Source organism: Triturus cristatus, chromosome 4_2 (assembly GCF_964204655.1).
Source record: "Triturus cristatus chromosome 4_2, aTriCri1.1, whole genome shotgun sequence".
NCBI lineage: Eukaryota > Metazoa > Chordata > Amphibia > Caudata > Salamandridae > Triturus > Triturus cristatus.
Genome location: NC_140586.1, coordinates 80,805,310 through 80,824,514, shown reverse-complemented (window position 1 = coordinate 80,824,514; position 19,205 = coordinate 80,805,310). Strand labels below are relative to the sequence as shown.

The 19,205-nt window shown below is 46.0% G+C and overlaps 2 protein-coding genes across 2 annotated transcripts in view; both read left to right on the top strand.

Annotated features, from left to right (window-relative positions):
• The first annotated feature begins 676 nt into the window (after positions 1-676).
• LOC146833030 (uncharacterized) lies at positions 677-5,179 on the top strand. Its single transcript, XM_085599882.1, has 3 exons — positions 677-1,699; positions 4,490-4,527; positions 4,975-5,179. The coding sequence occupies exons 1-3, from the start codon at positions 677-679 to the stop codon at positions 5,177-5,179; spliced, it is 1,266 nt and encodes a 421-aa protein (XP_085456008.1).
• Positions 5,180-6,223: 1,044 nt separating this feature from the next.
• Positions 6,224-19,205, top strand: part of RAD23A (RAD23 nucleotide excision repair protein A) — a 60,248-nt gene continuing 47,266 nt past the window's right edge. The window contains exon 1 of the mRNA XM_085600626.1: positions 6,224-6,401. Within this exon, the coding sequence (XP_085456752.1) occupies positions 6,336-6,401 (66 nt within the window). The 5' untranslated portion in view covers positions 6,224-6,335. The remainder of the gene's footprint in view (positions 6,402-19,205) is intronic.

Sequence of the window (19,205 nt, the reverse complement as noted above, 5' to 3'; positions counted from 1 at the left end):
CCATAGTATGCCCCAATCACTGTCAGTACTTTAGTATAAAAAGTCTGTAGCACGACATCACTTCCTCTTTCTTTGCTGCTGCAGCAGCAGATAAGTGCTTTTCCTTACTTTTTATCTTTGTGGTGAATTGTGGGGAAGTTCTTGTTTTGTCGATTGTGCCGCTGGCTTATTGCGAGAATCAGTATTACTTTAATGTGGTGTTAATTTTGTGTGCGCTCTGTTTTCAGTTTTCACGAGGTGCTTTGTTTAGTGGCTTCGGTCCCTCTGGGGACGGCGTTTTGACTGCGCGCGTCGCTAGGTTATTTCGAGCGCTAGGGGGCGGTGGAGAAGGAGGAGGCAGACACGACACGCTCGTGCTCAGAAAGCGGTCGCGTCGTTGCCCCGGACGCTGTGTCTGTGCGCGAGAACCCGTTTTTTCCTCATTTCGAGTTGACGGCTCCTCGCGCACAGATTGCAAGGCTGCACCCATCTCTGGCCTCAGTATTTGAACGCTAACCGGAGCGTGATACCGGCATAGAGCTTTGCTCTAGGGGAGTGTAAGGGGTCTCCTTCCACCTTGAACTAGTTGGTCAGAACTTTTAGTTTACGCTCATATTGACTTTCAGTGCCAGTTTCTGACAGACCCCTGGGCTGCTCCCCCCCTAGAAGCTCCTCCAGACCTCTCTGCTTGTTGGCAATGGCGTACTACGCCGAAGAGGATGATCAGTGGGTAGAATGTGAGGCATATGAGGAATATGAGGAGCCTGAACAATTGGAGGAGAATTTGGTTGAAGCCCTGGATACCCACGTCCAGGGTTCAGTTAATAAAGCTTTAATAAAAGCACTGAAACCTTTTACTAAACCTCTACTTAAATATGGCAAGAGGAAAAGGAAGACTCAGCATAGTGACGCGGGGACTTCGCAGTCTTCTGCCAAAGTTTTGGCGCGCATGGCCAAAAACGTCATGAAAGACCATGGCTCCATGGCTTCTTATACCACGGACGACTCTTTCCCGTCTACTACAAATACCTCTGACTCGGAGGTGGAGTCGGTGAAACCTAAGAAGAAATCAAAAAAGACGGCACATACTGCTTATAAAGCCGATGATAGCCAGGCTCCCAAGAACCTTTTATTTGACCCACAGAGTCTGATACACCCTCGCTCTTCGGAGTGGGTGCCTTGCCCGGAGGTGGCCCATTATGTGGGGGTTAACCTACGGCAGGGTTTTGAGAAGGAGGTGCGCGCCACCTTAAGGTCGGAGTGCCCGAGGCCGTCGCTGACTGGAAAAGTGGCGGACACGCCAGAGTTGGATCCGAATATGGCGACATTTATGCGCAAATTCGCAAAGGACCCGAAAAAGGGTTTGGATAGGGCCTGGCGCGGATGCCAGGATAAACTTTTGGATGTTTCGGGGCCCCTTACCAAAATATTGGATGCGGCGGTCAACGCCAAAAACCAAAATGTCCCGTTGGACACTTCGGAGGTTATGGAGTGGGCCCAGCGGGCCCTGTGTTTTTTGGGCAATGCCAATGTGGCGCTGTCAACGGAAAGGAGGCGCTCCTTCCTGATGCGCATAGACTCTCAATTGGCGGAGATGGCCATGACGGAACCAGGTTCCCTGGCCAATGGCATGTTGTTCGGCGATAAATTCGTCAAAGAGATGGGCAAATACGTCGCCACGTTTTCAGCACTTGATAAGGCACAGGCTAACATCAAGAAGGTATTCCACACTGGTGTTTTTGATAGGGCCGGATGCTCCAGGGGGCGAGGGTCCGGCCGAGGTTATAACCAGACCTCCCGAGGTGCTGAACAAAGAGGCAGAGGTGGTCAGAAGTCACAGTTTTACCCCTCCCGCAATAGAGGTGGCCGAGGTCGAGGCCACAGAGGAGTCTACAGAGGACAACAAAATTCCGGAGATAGTTCCTATTCAGGTAACGATTTTGAATGCCACAGAATGCATGGTGGGAGGTCGCATTGCGTTGTTCCTTCACAGGTGGCAAGAGATTACGGTCGATCCCTGGGTGTTGCAAACAGTGCAGGGCTTCCACATAGAGTTCTAGGCCACTCCGACTCAGAGTCAGGTGCCCGGCTCCCTACATTTTTCCCTACAAGAACAGAGTTTCATCGACAGGGAAGTGGGAGCACTACTCTGAAAAGGCGCGATAGTGAGGTCTATTCCCCATCCTCGGGGTTTTGTAAGCATGATTTTCTTGGTTCCGAAGAAGGACAAAGGGTTTCACTTAGTGTTGAATCTCAGGGAGTTCAACGCTTGGGTGGTGTATCGCCACTTCAAAATGGAGGGCATCCATTTACTGAGGGACATCCTTTTAGAACAGGACTGGCTAGTTCGCTTAGACTTGAAAGACGCCTATCTGGCGGTTCCTATTTTCCCGCCACACAGAAGGTTTCTCCAGTTTCTCTGGCGCGACCAGTGGTTCGAGTTTTCCGCGATGCCCTTTGGTCTGTCTTCCGCCCCTTGGTGTTTCACCAAACTGATGAAACCGGTAGTGCAATGGTTGAGAGAACGGGGAGTACGGTTGATAATCTATCTCGACGACATTCTGATCATGGCACAGTCGAGGGAGCTCTTGATGAGACACCTGTCTTGGACGCTCCGACTGTTGCAGGAACTGGGGTTCCTATTGAATCTGGAGAAGTCGGTCCTGACTCCGTCGCAATCGATGGATTTTTTGGGCTTTCAGATCAACTCTCTCACGTGTCAGTTACTACTTCCCTTGAGGAAGCGAGTGGCAATCAGGAAGGAATTGAGGAGAGCGCTTGCCTCTCCGACTATATCATTACGAACGCTAGCTCGCCTTGTGGGCCTGTTGGCTGCGTCCATTCAGGCGATTTTTCCGGGCCCCTTGCATTACAAGGCCCTTCAGAGATTGAAAAGTTTGCATCTACGCAAGGGTCTCTCGTATGCACAACAAATAGCTCTTTCAGCGGAGGCTCGTACGGAGATCAATTGGTGGTTAGACCACATGGATGCCTGGAACGGCAGAGCCATTTTCTCCTCCAGCCCGGATGTAGTGATAGAATCTGATGCGAGTCGATGGGGCTGGGGAGCGCGTTGCGGGACCATGGAAACGGGGGGTCGTTGGTCTCAGGAGGAGCTGAAATTGCATATCAACTGCTTGGAGCTTCTGGCGGGAGCATTTGCGATTCGAACTCTGGCCCCGCAGAAGGTTTCTTGTTGCATTCTGCTCCGCATGGACAATGTGTCCGCGGTGAGATACATAAATCGACTCGGAGGGACCCGATCTCGCCTCTTGGCGGAGATAGCCAAGGACTTCTGGCACTATTGCCTGGACCATCGTCTGGTGGTGACGGCGGAATATATTCCCGGGTCATCCAACGTGATTGCCGATTGGAATTCACGACATTTGCGGGACAGCAGCGATTGGAAGCTGCATCCCAGCAGTTTCGAAGCGTTGAATCTAAAGTGGGGACCCTGTGTGTTGGACCTCTTTGCGTACAGACTCAACAGTCAGCTTCCACGGTTCTACAGTTGGCGGCCGGACCCTCTAGCGGTCGGCTCGGACGCCTTTCTTCACTCGTGGACGACGGGCACTCTATATGCCTTTCCACCATTTGCCATGATCCCGAGAGTGTTAGCACAAACTCGCAGACAGAAAGCGGAACTAGTTCTGGTTACCCCTTGTTGGAAAGCGCAGGCATGGTTCCCAACCGCCTTGACCTTGGCCTGTGCGCCTCCGGTTCGACTTCGCTCGTTTCCGGACATTCTCACGGATCCTCAGGGACTTCGCCATCCGTTAGTGTTGCAGAACCAGTTGGTTCTCATGGCCTGGAGACTTTCAGGCGTCGCTGGCAGGTGCCGGGAGTTTCGCAAGACATTCTCTTTTTCTTATCCCAGGCTTGGGCACCCTCCACACACAAGCGATACGAATCTGCTTGGAAACGATGGGTTAGTTGGTGTGGTGAGCGACAGAGTGATCCGGTGGGATCCGACATTCATCTAATTGTGAATTTTTTGTCGGAATTGGCCAAATCCGGTTTGGCATACCGGACGGTGAATAACTTTCGATCGGCAATTTCGGCGGGCCATCCGCTTGTGGAGGGCAGACCGGTGGGGGAACACCCTTTGGTTTGCAAGGTGGTGCGAGGGATTCGGTTAGTGAACCCTCCTCAACCCAAGTACACCGTACTTTGGGATGTTTCGGTGGTTTTGCGTTTTTTAAGGAACTGGCCGAATAATGAAGCCCTGTCTAGGAAACAATTATCGGCAAAATTGACAGTCTTACTGTGTCTAATCTCATGTAGACGAGTGTCGGATGTGCGGGCATTGGATTGAGCAGGTAGAGTATTTACTCCTTCGGGAGTTTCCTTTACGATTTCCAGACGGACTAAAACGCATTCTTTGTGTATTACATACCCTGCCTTTCCTCATCACAGCAAATTGTGTGTGGTCAAGTGCTTGAAGGTTTATGAGGATTGTACTAGGGAATTTAGATCTGATGTATCAGGACAATTGTTAATTGCTCTTCAGAGACCTTTTCGCCCGGTCACATCTGCAACCCTGGCCAGGTGGGTCACTTGGTTACTGGGTCTTGCGGGGGTGGATGTTTCCATTTTTGGAGCTCATTCTGTTAGGGGAGCTATGGCCTCCAAGTCTTTTGGGGCGGGTTCCCGGTTGCAAGATATCATGACTGTGGCGGACTGGTCGGCTGATTCCACATTCAAAACGTTTTATCATAAACCTATTGTGGATGTAGCTTCGGTGGTGGTGAATCAACTTTAAACTAGCATAATCGGAGCCTCCGTGGACTGCCATAGAATGAAAAATTGTCTAGCAAGCGCGACAAAGAATTTTCAATTCTATTAAGGACACGGAGGCGAGGATTATCCCACCCAAGCATTTGGAATGATGGCATTACTGTGTATTTGTTATAATGTTGTACCCACCCGGTAATCCTATAAATTGCTTTCAACGTCTTTTTGAAATGGACGTTACGATGTTAGTTTCCATTTCAGGAGAACAGACCAAGCAACCTTGAGGTTCTGGAGTTTTGGCATCGACGAGGATGACACGGCTCGGCTCATCAGGGAGACAACTCCTCTTGGCAGTGGACAGCTGACAGCGTGTCTGGAGAAGAAGTTCGAAGTTCAAGTTTGGACGCACGTCGATGGGGAAATCGGTGGTCCAGTGTTCAACGGTCAAGTTTGTGGACTGTGTTAAGTTTTTCATGCAAAGAAAGAGGAAGTGATGTCGTGCTTCGGACTTTTTATACTAAAGTACTGACAGTGATTGGGGCATACTATGGAGGGGGTTGTACTTCCGGAGTATGCTGGAGTTTAAAGTTGTTTTTTATTGGCTGCTGTGTTTTGCAGTAAAGCAAAGAGAAGCATAATCCTCGCCTCCGTGACCTTAATAGAATTGAAAATTCTTTGTCGCGCTTGCTAGACACTTTTTCATTCACGTGTTTTTTTTTATCACCTTTCAGAAGCATGGAGCGCAATGGCAGGCAGAGAAAGAGGGGGATGCAAGAGTCGTGCACTGGCCTGGCAGGTTGCGGTCAGTGCATACACCCCCGTCAGCCCAAGCTGAAACAGCTTCCGGGCACACACACAGCCGCCCCCCCCCAGTACTTCACAGGTGTTTAAAAGACCATTCGGTTGTTAATGGGGCTTTGTTGGTTTTCACCCCTTCTAGAGCCCCTGCATCGCCATTCTGACTATTGCTGGAAGAATTAGCACGTTACACATTACCAAGCCCTGTCAGCTGAAACCCCGAGGAATCGGGTTTTTGCTTGCAGGAATCGGGAGGCGGGAGACTAGCCTTCAAATCGGTAGTCTCACGCCTGAATCGGGAGTGTTGGCATGTATGGTTTTAATATTAGTCAATAGGGGAAATAAATTCTGGATTTTTTTTTCACTTATTTTCCCTCTTTCTAATTGTTGACAATGCATGTATTCATGTACGAGACTTGTAACATTCGCAGGATTTATTGCTGTTCTCAATAATTCAAGTCATGTATATCTAACCCATCTCTAGGACTTCAGCTGCTGACACTAGGCTCTTTGAACGGTTTCCCTACCCCATCCTACTCATGCGCGCATAAATGTAATAATGCTGGAAGGGGCGTGGCACCGCCTGGCCTTCGCATGGCCGCGGCTGCGACTTTCTTCGTGTGCCGCAAATGATTAAAATGGCGTCACTCCACTGGTTGAGGAAATGACAACTCTCTGCAAGCCAAGAATAGTGGTTACCGGAAGATAGCCGGCTCGCCTCCGGCCGGCGCCGGATGTGACGCCACGCCGCGGTTTGTAAGATGGCGGCGGTGTGACTCGCATGGTGCTCGCTGACCGCTTTGGAAGCTTCTCGAGCCGCCGTCATGCAGGTCACCCTCAAGACCCTGCAGCAGCAGACCTTCAAGATAGAGCTGGACCCCGAGGACACGGTGAGGGACGGAATCTCTGCCTCCTTGGCATAATATATACGTTACGGGGAGATCCCTTCTAGGCCTCATTACTATATAGTGTGCCTCAAAGTGGGAGGATCAAGGGGGCATCACGAGAATACATGAGGTTTCCATGTAAGCATGCAACTTCTTATGGTACTATTATACCCTGTTAGATTGCTGAGTGATGTACTTCCGAGTAATGCATGCGCCTGGCAGCACCTCACTTATGATGGGTGGCTTGACTATAAGTTAGTTCTAGGACCATAAAGCTATAATGTTATTCTTGACTGTTGTCATGTGACTGCTGTGAAAGTTAGGTTTAAAAAAAAATTGCAGCCAGCCAGTCTGGCACCTAGTCGCTAATTTGCATAATGTGGACGTTAATTTGTGAAGTCATTTATACCTTTTCCAAAATATTCAAGAGCTGGATTTAGAAACGTCAGTGAGCGTTCGGAGTTATTTTGGACGTAGTTGCCCTTTACCCAAATATTGTACGATCAGATTTGGAACAGTAACTCCCAGCGTCACTACAGCATCTGTTACCCAAAGGGCACAGCTTGAAAGCAAATAAGTCAAGGTATTGTATTGTATTGTAATTGCATTTATATAGCGCTTACTACCCCTGACGAGATGTCAAAGTGCTTTTTTGGTGAGTAGCACGCTACTCCGGAACCCAAGAAGGATTAATGTTGAATTAGTATAGTGAAATGTGAAAGTAAATTGAGTGGTGGATAGGTTACTCAATTATTTGGATTCAGAAGGATAGTGTAGTGATAGAAGAGGGGAAAAGGTTTGCATTTATATAGCGCTTGTTACCCCTAATGGGGTGTTGAAGCACTTTCTTGGTGAGTCGCACGCCATAAGGTAGACAGAAACAAACAAAAGTATAAACTCATGTGATTTTGCTGACATTCTTAAATACATCTTTATGCCCAGCAGCAAAATATAATTTTATAGGTAACCTATTAGACAAATTTACATGGAAGGTGAAATGAAAACGTTGTGGTCCTTGTTAAGTTTCAGTATATTGGCCCATGGCTGTGAACGTTGTGGTCCTTGTTACGTTTCAGTATATTGGCTGTGACTCACAGCCTGCCCTTTCTCAGATAGCTCCCTTAGCGGAAGAAAATGGGTTTCCTCGCTGCTGCTTATGAATCAAATGACGTGACCTGGGGCATGTTTTGTGAACACGTCAGTTACCTAGTAATTATATCAAAACAGTGGCTGGCCTTTGAATACTAGCCTCTCTGTGTCTTGCCTAACTCGTCTGATTCTCCACAGCTTGGCTCTATCACGCTGGTGCCAAGTTGGTAAGGTGGATGGGGTTATTGGTGCATGGTGGCAAGAGGGAGATGGGAGGGGAAGGAAGGTGGTTGATGGGGGTTTTTAAAACTGCACCAGCGGGAAATACATGATCAAAAGCAGTTTAATCTAAGTCATTGGAGCTAAGCGTGAGGAGGCAATGCTGTTTGCATGACTTTAATGCGGACTCCTTTCTGCGCCCCTCTGGCGATTGGTGTCCTGGGCCCAGCTCACCCGTGCCAAAAACCGGTCATGCAGTGAGTGACTGATTGAAGACCAGATTGCTGTTATTTTGAGGCTGGGCCATGTAGCTCTCCTGAATTGGTGTTGCTGTTGTGCATAGTCACTGTAAAAGGAGGGGAACAGTAGATTACGAGTCCAGCACGTCTTCCCTCGTACAAATGTATCTTAAATGTGTGTGCAGTTCAAAGAAATGTTCCACGGCATTAAATTAGATAGAATGGCAAAAATTGAGAAGGTCATTAGAGGTAAGTTAGTTGCGGAGTACCAACTCTCTCCCAAGCAGTGGCATGCTTAATCATTGGGCTGTGCTTCTTGTTGGGCTGGCTCTGCAATGTTCAACGGGCCCAGCAGGGGTCCTCATTGCCAGAGTCGTTTTCCAAATATATAATATGTCTTATATGCCTAACTCAATGTATGCAAACTAAATTAGCTTGAGGAATAAGGGAAATAAAAAAAAAATAGCGAAATGCCACCCCCAAATTTTTCTTTGAATAAAACAAAAGGTATCTTCTTGAAAATTAATGTGCCTAAAAATAGAGAGAATTGGCCACGTGTTTCTTGCCTTGTATAGTCCAATACAGGATCAGTGGCAATCCGTCGGGACCTCTAATACTTGCGTAAACTATGTGTATGTGGAGGGAATTGTCCTAGTCAGAACATGTAGCACAGCCAACTCTCTTTGGCCCAAACCTGGTAACTTTTTAGTACCATTTGCCCATACCAGGGGAGCCAGTGTTTGTGTCATGTGTGACCCGAATCTACGAAAGAAACAGGCCCCATGGAAACTCATTGAGTTTAGACTTTAATGCTGGTCATTGTTTACCACATTGTCCCAGTTATTTGCCTACCTGTCAACATGGTCCCCGGATACCATTGTAATCGGTCCTTTCATCTAGTGAGTTATAGAGGTAGTTACATTTTGAAAAGGTAAGAATATTGGCTATTAGTCAGAAAACAAGCAGAATGACAAAAAAAATCATTGAAAGTGATTTTTCAGGGAGGTAAGGAGATATAGGACATCTGAGAGAATGTGAGACCATGGACCGACCCTCCAACATGTAATCAGGAGCATTGCTAATAATTTTTACTTGGTGAGTTAATAGGCTCACTCCTGCATTTGAGGTCCAGACTGCACTTTGGAGGTGACTGCCCACTGGGACCTGGTGGGGAGGGTAGTGGTGTAGAGGACTCTTTGTGCACGAGGCCCAGCTTATGGTCTTGAAGAGTTCACACAGGAACTATGGAAAAAGGACAAAGTGCAGTGCTTCAACGGGGGAAGTTTATAGTGAAATTAATACTGGTCAGTGAGATTGACTTAATAACACACATTGCTCCCTTTTTAAAACAAGCATTTGCAATGCAGTAGGTCTCGCATTTACGAGTTTGAGCTATTTGCATTTACAGTGCCAATTGCCAATAGCTTAAACTCACAGATGCAATACCTATTGCATTGCAAATATTTTGTGTCAAAGCGCACCATGCTGTGATTTCACGTTAATGGAGGCTGCACCCCTTTCTTTAGACAAGTCTCGTCTAACGAAAGGGGCGTGGCCGACATTAAAGTGAAACCGCTGCATGGGGGCTTTGATGCATCTGGTTGACAAATAATAACTTTAATAACGGCCGCGCACCTTTCTATAGACGTCGCTTGTCTAAAGAGAGGGGTGTGGCCCCCATTAATGTGAAAGCACTTGATAGGCGCTTGTGAACATCTTTTATTTCTTTTAATAAATGAGCGCGGCCACTATACTTAAAGGAGACTGCTCTGCTAAAATAAATAAACATGGCTGTATAGTTTAAGCGTACTGTCAGTAATTATACTAAAAGTTGGCGGCGTGCTGCGACGTAGTTGGTGTAATAGGGGCAAATCACTGAACAAAACAGTGCTCACAGCCAAGAGAAAGCAGACTGTGTAACAAGACAAGTAAAAGGTCAAGTCATTATGGGAGGTTACAAATACAGACAAGGCGGTTCCAAGATGCGACTAACAAGCCTACTCAGGAATGAAAAGCAGCGATTTTGCAAGGACAGTAACGGGAGCCAATTGAAAAGATGCGGGGGTTTTGGGCGGAAATCAAGTCCCTACCTCACTACAGCATGCCTCGTAGAGCAGTGCATGCACTGCCCAGGCTCGATCTAAAACAATTTACCACGTGTTGCTATGGTCATCCTAACGAGGCAGCCCTCTTGAATAGGGACTCCAGTTATGTCTCCGCTGGGCACAGAAACTACCAAGGTTTAGTTTGCCTTTTTTTTTCTTTATCTGGTACTGGGGTGTGCCAGATCTATTTAGAAGTGCTGGGTGCATTGTTGGCGACCCTTATCGCTGTCTAAAACAGAGGGCATACTCTGTTTAGCCTGTCATCAAAACTTTGCTTTTGGAGCTGTCATCTACCGACAGCTGACAAATCTTTGACACTTGCAGGTCTAGTTTCTTTTTATTTTTTTTAGATCAGGCGTTAGGCTTTCTAAGTGGTCTTAAAAAAAAAAAAAAAAAGATGTACAGCAAGATTTATTGGACCTTGGGTCGGTTCCATTTCGCCTTTGATTTTTCATATGTTTTCATGGTTTGTGATTGTTGGGATGGGCTGCCCATCGGGACTGTGGCATTTCATTAACAGTTGCATAATACCCATTGTGTACACATTAGATGTTGATTGTGCTCAAATAGTCCTTTAGCTTGTGACATGAAACATAGCTTGCAATTTGGAGTTGGTATGTATTCTTTGATGTACTGACCTTGCTGACACAATGCCATTTAAATTGTGGATTTATAGTTTTTTTTTTTTTTAGGTCTCGCCTACCAATAACTTTTATGTGCGTATAGGTGAAAGCCTCTTGTGTTTTATTTATGTTTTAAAAAAACAAAAATAATAGGCATTGTCATTTACAATGCCAATAGCTTGAACTCGCATAAATGCGAGGCCTATTGCATTGCAAATGCTTGTTTTAAAACACTGAGTAGCTTTCATTAGCACAGGCTGAGTCAATGATGTGGAGAGAGTGGCACTGTTGATAAAGTTGTGCACTATGTATGTCGCCCATTCGTGTTGAACCAAATACCTCCTAATCCACCTATTTCATTGGAAGTATGACACTTTTATGTTACAATTCCAACTAATGGCTCAGTGAAGAAGGCAAGTGTGGTGGACGTTTTCACAGAAGCCTGAACAAATATGGCTGGGCATTCCATCTCCAGGATGCCGGCCATCTTACTCTTAATGGAGCCTTTTTACGAACGTTTCTTTTTGTGGGAGACAGGAGGGCACCGTGCATTGTGCTTTGACTGGGGTAGCGCCATTGGTGTTGTCTCTCAAATGTTCTGCAATAATAAAAAGACACAGCGGTGGCATGGAAAGAATGAACAGAAAGAGAAAAATAAAGCGTTTGTTGTTTACTTAAAAAAAATGTAACAACTATATTGCATATTAACACAGTGCCTAAATGTGTTCGTTCTGCAATATATTTTTATATTTATGCATAACACTTGCCAATAACTATCTGAAACACGTATTCACCCCTTTTCACTATTCAGCTTACCACAAGAATGCAGGGCTGCGCAAAAATTTACAGCAGTGCAAAATGTGAAATCCTGTAGTAAGAAGCACTAATCAAAAAACACATCCGAGGTGGTTGAAAGGAGTGTTTTATTCTATTCAAGAAAGGCCATTGTAATGACTGTATAAATAGCTTCGAAAAAATAAGCACCGACCGCTCAGAACACATACAATAAACTCCATCTGCCATTGTCCCCAAAAGTGCCCATACACAAAATAGTGCTGACCCCCTAGATAAATCCGACCGTGTAACGAGCCAAGTAAAAGGTCCAGTCGACATGGGTGGTAACAAATGGCGACAAGGCGGTAACAAGGAGGGACTAACAAGCCTCTTGATAAATGGCAAGCCAGCATTTACCAAGGACAATGACACCAGCCAGTGAAAAGTATGGGTGGAGAGAAGGCGAGGCCTACACAGCATACTCGACTGCTGCATGACGCGCAGAGCGGGCAGCGCATGCGCGCTGCTGCTAGGCTCGACTGAATAACTTACAGTGGGGGTATAGCCTGACCATCACTTACCGTTAGTTGGCTTTGTCATTCTCTTGTGTCTTAGTCAATGGCATGTCCTCCTCTTGTGTTTATCCCTTCACTATAGCACAGCCTCTTTACTATCTTTTTGATGGACAGATTAGTATCCTCCCAGCCTTTACATTTAGAGAGGAACTTTTTTCTTTTTCACTAAGCACTCTAGGAGTGCAACTGTTCTCTCCCACAACTGTGTATTGCATCACCCAAAGGCAAATGTGTTTTTTTAAATTTATTTTTGTATGGCTAATGCTGAACAGCATCGGCAGATTGCTATGACACAGCCAATAAATAGGTCAAAGAGGTGAAATCTATTAATTTTCCAGTGGTTATTTGTTTAGGCATTACCTGACATTTGTTTTAGAGGCTGAGGCACTCTCAATGCTATTTACTAATCGTTTAGTTAATTTAGTCTACTTTTCCGGCATTTTTTTTGTACGTATGGCTTTTAAGTTCACCAATTTCAATATAAACGTAATCTTCTGGCTTCTTTTCATAACAGATTTCAGGCTTCAAGAAATCTCCTTATCCACTCGATATTGCCAGCTAGATTTGATCAGGACGAGCAATTTTTAGAGCCAGCTGGTCTGGTCTGATGAGAAAGCTAGAGGTGTTTTGTTCATTCAGAAAATGAATGTGTAATAACTACACATTTAAATCTTGTTTTTATCTTGTCATGTTTACTGTGATTTCGAAGACAGAGGTCAGATTTCAGTTTATATTTTACAAATTACTGCTTCTTTTACCCTGGAGATTGGTATTCTCTTTTCTCTCCTGATTGCAAAGCTAGAGGACTTTGTAAAGTGAACTGTCTGACAATCGTGCTCGGCACACAACATTTAAATAGCTTGAAAATAAACTGTACATATATTTCAAAATATAGTTCAGTAGTTGGGATGGCACTTTCCCCTGTAATTCTAAAGTGAAACGGAAACAAAGATTTTAATAGGATCAAAACAAACCAGAATACTTTACTTATTGATGTGCAAATGATAAATATTTGCTGTAAGCCGATTTTCCACATATTATTGTTCGTATGCTCTATAGTTTTATCTGTAAAACTGCAAATCAGTAGGAAAGTGTGTGGCCATTTCAATGGAAAATGTGTCTTTAAATGACAGTGCGCTACCACATCAAGTTTTAGGAATATATTTATTTAAAGTGAGAGTTTTTAAAAATGAACTGAGAAATGTTCCAACCCATGCCTTGATGACAGTGCTATTAGTGAAGCATATCAGGGATACTGTTTACCCTATATGTGAACTAGATTTTATACTAATTGGAGCAAAAGTTTACTTATTAAATCAAGCAAGTTTTTTGTGAACAGCAGACAATATTTAATTGTGCTCTTGTAAGTGATAATGAAGAAAAAGGCGACTGGGTGAAATAAAATATTTGTCTAGGATCACATAATTTAAGACCATTTGATCGGTCGAAGTAGGTTATCAAAGTCACTGTACCTGCATGTCTAGTAAGGGTTATAATTTTTGAGGCCTGGACTTCTTTGAAGGTACAGTTTAACTCAGCCAATGTGTGTTTACAAAAGCCCCACTCCCAGCTTGCTTATTGTGTTTGCTTGGTTATGGGATTTTAGATCTAGGCATCTTTTTTGGGGGGGGGAGCAACATCAAGCTAGCCTGGCAGTGAAGGGGTGATACCCTGAAACCAATCCCAGGATGCTTGATTCTTGTCTAGGGAGAACCTCGCTTGGCAGTTCGGGCTGGACTGCTCCCATTAGGAGCAGGGTCAAGACTGATTTGCATATGGCTGGGTCCAAACTGGAGTTGGCAATAAAACGCTAATTAAATCTAGATCTTGGCTGGTGTGAAAGTTTGCATTGTTCAGCATTCCGTTCATATTCTGTTCTTTTTGCTTTTCTCATTGAGTGACCGCATTTTGCCTGTGCACAATATGAACGTAGACTAGAAAAACGGACACCTTCAATGCCACAGTTACTAGTACGATGCATGTTTTTTTTTCAAACATTGTTTGAAAAAACACGCTTTCAAAAACTGACATTATGAGGTGATTTTGTAATTAAGCTGGAATGTTGTGTCCATTCCATGTTATGGCGATTTCTGCGTGATGGGCTAGCGTTCTAAAGTCGGCACTTGACTACTGACTGGATGAGCGATGGCTATGCTGGCGTTGTCAGAAATAACTCTGCTCAATTTGCCTACAAGTGTTACAGTTTTGAATGGCAGCACAAAAATTTGCGTGGTGGAGCGGGTAAAGGTTCTGCACGGTTGGGTAGAATATCTGCTAGACTCCTGGATTTTTTTTTTTATATATTGCAACAGATTAAGGTTTGGAAGAATTGTCAAGCAGATTGTCAAGGCAGTCTAGAGATTAACGTGAAGTAGATGGTCCAGCTATTTTGGCAAAGGAGAGTGAAGGGAGGTTGCCTTAGTGGATGATGTTGTGGAATCTTCGGATGCTCATTGCCATATCTGTGGATGGATGGATAGAAGAGATGGAAGCTGACTCGACATTGAAAGAAGTGAAACTCTTGATTCAGTTGGGTGGCAGGATAGTAAAGTTTCGCCTTCTCTTAGACCATGTCTTAAGGTACTGGATGAATTGTCTGTGTGCAGAGAGTGTTGATGAGGGGAGATACATTGGTTCCACCTCAAGGTTTTGATATCTAAATTGATGAAGGTTGCACATAAAGGGCACTTGGGGCAAACCAAGACAATGAAAAGGTTAAATGAGTGGTGGTGGCCAGGAATGGCTGATCAAGCTGACAAGTGGGTTGAAGGGTGCGGCATGTGTAAGGAGGGAGAGAAATGGTTAAGGGTTGGTGTGGAATCCGATTTGGGATCGATTACATGGCATGGCACACTTTGAGTCTGGACTTTATTGGGCCCATGTGTGAATTGAGGGGCGATTTTAGGTTTGCATTGGTGTTAATGGATGTTGTGAGAAGTTGGCCTGGTATATGATGTTCACTAGTTAAAGTGACCACCTTGTACCATGCCAAGCAACCCTTATGGTGTGGTTGTAAGTCAACCTTTTCGGACTAGCTGCCCTAGTGGTAGCGTAGGCTAAGCAGTCTTTGAGGCTAAACTCGTGAAGCGTGTTAAGCAGGCTGTTTTACCAAATGCAACCCCCCTTTATACCAATGAAAGGACACCACACAGATATATATTGAAAATATATATGTATTTATTTCTCAAAGTATCCCCTAGACTCTTTATGAGCACAGGAGCACAAATCGTTAAACAAGAATACGTTAGAATACACAGAATTTGCACTTTATATGGATAGGCCCTGGTGGCCGCTCAAACCATATACTAAAATAGTGGTATAAGTACCACGAACAGAAAAGGGAAAAGGCCTAGGGCCTCTAGAATCGCTGGGCCTACAAGGAGCTAACTTTAGTTAGTGACCAGGAGGTCCACGGGTTGCGTGTGCAGAGCAAATAGTCACACGCGGGCTCCCATAGGTTTTCAATGGGTGCGTCAGTTACTGCAAAAAGGATCTTCCGGATGGACTATGAACTCAAGATTGGAAACACAGACACTAGAGATGATTCTCTACACTTGGGCACCGGAGTGCCAGCTTTACCTCACCCACAGGACGCGGGTGCATAGGCCTCGAAGTGCGTCGGGTTTCTTCTATCTGTTCAGTGGAGCCTGTGGACAAAGATGCTGCAGGCGGTCGGTCCGGAAGAGATGCGGTGGATCCAAGAGTGGATCGCAGTTGTAGAAGACCTGTAAGCAGAGGGGACAGTGTTCACAGTCACTAGCCAGTGACCAGCGTGGCACCAGGTGGGTACCAGGCGATGTCGGGTGCAAACAGGAAGAAAGGTGTAGCTTGTCTCTGCAGCCACGTGGTCCCGGAAGGTCGACGACGTCCAGGAGTCGGTTCACGAGCTGTCCCACGCAGGCTCTCGCTGTCGGCGGTGTTGGTGACTTGATCGAAGCAAACAAGCCTTGGCAAAAGCAATTGTTGTGGAAAACGAAATAAGCTGATGGTTCTGACCAGCAAGGTCAGAGGGACTGCTCCTTTGGAGGGGAGCAAGGGCCAGTCTGGAGCAACCCGACCAGCGGTGTATTTCTTGAAGTTTGTCGCCAAGATGGCCACTAGCCAGCGGGCCAGCAACCGGTTAGGCGCGTCGAGTGGCAAAATGCAGAAGGGCCCCACGCAGATCGTGGAGATGCTGGAGGGCTCACCTTTGGTGCAGATGCTGCTCGAGGGTTGGGCTTCTCAGATCCCAAAGCACAACTTGGAGGGAGCCTCGGTTGTTGCACTTGCAGCTTGTCGTGGTCGTTTCAAGATGGCTGGCTCCACGTGTCTCGTTGCCTCCACGGGTCTCTCTTTTTCAGGGACTGTGGATCGGGCGGTGAGAGGTCTGGAGGTCCAGGGCTTGTCAGTCTCTGGGCTCGGGCTCCGGCGGGAGGCGGCGGCAAAGCAGACGTTGATTCGCTGGATGGTGCTTGCGTTAGCAAGCTGGTCACTCCCTGACCACAGGGGAGATTGGCTTCAGTCCTCTGTGCGGCAGAGCGTCGAAGTTCCCGTCTTCTTCTTAGTTTCAAGTTGATTCCAGGATGTCTAAAGTCTTAGGACACCGCTCCTACCTTTTATTCGGATTCTAGGGGCCGGACTACCTGCTAGGTCCCTCCCTAAGGGTGGGACCAGGAAGGGGGCGGTTACACCCCCAATCCTTTGTCCAGCTCGCCCCCGGCCCGGGACTGGTGTGCCCCAGGACCGGTTTGAACTGGCATATGCACCGAGGCTCCTTGTGAGCCTCAGGCATGTCTGGTTCCTTTCAAGCCCTACCTGACCAATACACAAAACCCTGTCTGGGGTGGTGCACGCACCTCCCCTGGCAGGAAACCCTTTGTCCACACCGCCCAAGCTGGAAGGACTCCCAGCAGCAGGAGGGCAGACTTGTGTCTGTGGTGGCAGCATCCATTTTGTGGAGCTGAGGCTATGTCTGATTTTACCCGGGTTTCAGGTACTGTACATGTCGTGTCCCTCAAGAAGGGTGGAATGCTAACCCCGTCGCCAGAATTGGCGAGGGGTTAGTATTCCAATTCGTATGACACCTTACTCGACATGTTTTGATAAAGCCAAACCAAAGTTAGCATTTAACCGCGAGGTTCATAATGCACTTGAGTATATGGTATGACGATATCTGGAAACAGTAGAAGGAAGTTGTTCCGACCACTGCAGACAGGCTCAGCTCATGCCAGAGCACCATCTCACATGGAACCAAGCACTCTGCCTTCAGGATTGTTAAGGCCTGCCATAGGAGTGACTTATAGGTTAACATGTGTCCCATTTAAGGTTAGGTATAGGTATACTACACCTAAGTAAGAGGTGGTTACACCAACTTACCCCAGCTGAGTGATCAGCCAGTTGTGTCAAATTTGTTAGGCCAAGCCTGGGGTGGCATAATACATGCTTCAGCCCTTGGCAGGCCTTAGATACACCAATGCCCTGGGTACCTAGTGTACACTGGTACAGGGGCTCACAGGGTGATCCACTTCCAATTGGTTATGCACCTAGGGTGCATAGTGTAAATTTAGTAGAGAGAACAGCAGGCTGGGGGTCTGATTGGCAGGCCCACAGCCTCAATATGTCAAAAACCAGTGAAGCAAAAAGCAAAAATTTGGGGTGACCATAGGATAGCAGACCCTAATCTCCTACAGATGTTCACACATAGTGGTTGATAGTGAAGTTCATGAAAGAGATTACCACTACAGCGACCATCGCTCTGCTAAAAGAGGTCTTTAATGAGGACTAGTTTTCCTAGTTTTCCTTGTGAAGTGTGCAACATCCTGCACTGTGCACTGCTATTTAGGTAGAGTCTGGGCAGCGTATGTGCTTATCTGCGAGGTATGCTGTATTGAGGTAGGGACTTGAAGCTCCTCCCACATTTTTCATTGGAATGTCATCGTCCACTGTAAACTGTGGCTAGTAGTCCCTCCTTAGTACCACCTGCTCTCATTTTGTAACCTCCCATGGCAACACCCCCTGTTACGTATGTTGTTGCTAGGTAGGCTTTAATTGCAGCATCCAAGCACTATTTTCTCAAATAGCTTTGTCCTGCATGACACGCTCTCTCCTGCCGCTTTGTTTAATTTTTATAGCGCGCATTTGCAATGCTCTGAATAGCATTTGCGAGTCTTGAAGCTATTTGCATTGTAAATGACACTGCCTTTTATTTATCGGGTTTAATAACCCATACATAAAAGGCATTGTCATTTACAATGCCAAAAGCTCAAATTCTCGTAAATGGGAGACCTATTGCATTGCAAGTGCTTGGTTTCTGTGGAGTGGCCTTGTCGCCGATTTTCCTCCTTCACCAGTGCAAAAAGACATTGAAATAATCCAAGCCTATTGGAGAGAAACTTCTTTACACTTTTTTAAATCAACCAGTAGTTATGTGGCTCAACGGCAATGTGCCTGTACAAAACTACTGACACTGCCGGTACAAGTTTGGTGCCTCAAGGGACACCAGTGATGCGTAAACATTTTCACAGGTAGTAATAGCAACATTTCCAATGATACTGAAGTATCTTTTATAGTTTTAACGTCTTGCTTAATAACTTTGTATAAAAATCAACTATAGTGCCACACTATATCTGCAGGAGAAGTAAATAAATCTTATATACGTGGATCCAAGCCATTCATAACAAGAGCAAATATCTGTAGCGTTTGAGTCCCAGCTCAGTACAGTCATCTTAACTGTTCTAAAATAGTAAAAATGGGGGGAGCAGGTTCCAAATACAACACTCTGTAATCTGCCCACCTTTTCCAAATTTTAAAATGTGTCTGGGGGTACCCTCTCGCCCTAAAGGATTTCTAGGCCCATGGTAAAGTTTAAGTCCTTCCACACTGCCACTGACGGCGGGCATTCGTCCTTCCACGCCCTGGGAATTTCTCTCTTTGCCATGGTGAGACAGGTGACGTTTGTATCTGTTGCCGCCCAGGCCCTCGGTGAAATGTAACCTAACCAGTCGTGGAGACTGCGGGATGTCCCACCCCAGAACCTGGTTTTGTGGTTTGTAACTCACATTTTCTGACTTTGTGTTTGCTGGCCTTATTTGTTTTTAGTCTGTCCGGAGTGAGTTAGTTGATGTGCATTGAAAAGTCAGAGGTCAAATGTCCGGTTCTATCTCCTGAGGTAAATTGACGTTCTTTGACTTCAGAGTGTGAGGAT

Coding starts and splice junctions, on each gene's coding strand:
- LOC146833030 (XM_085599882.1), top strand. CDS start 677: ATGGCGTACTACGCCGAAGAGGATGATCAGTGGGTAGAATGTGAGGCA. Junction 1,700..4,489: donor CACAGGCTAACATCAAGAAG/GTATTCCACACT, acceptor ATTGCTCTTCAG/AGACCTTTTCGCCCGGTCAC. Junction 4,528..4,974: donor ACATCTGCAACCCTGGCCAG/GTGGGTCACTTG, acceptor TTTCCATTTCAG/GAGAACAGACCAAGCAACCT.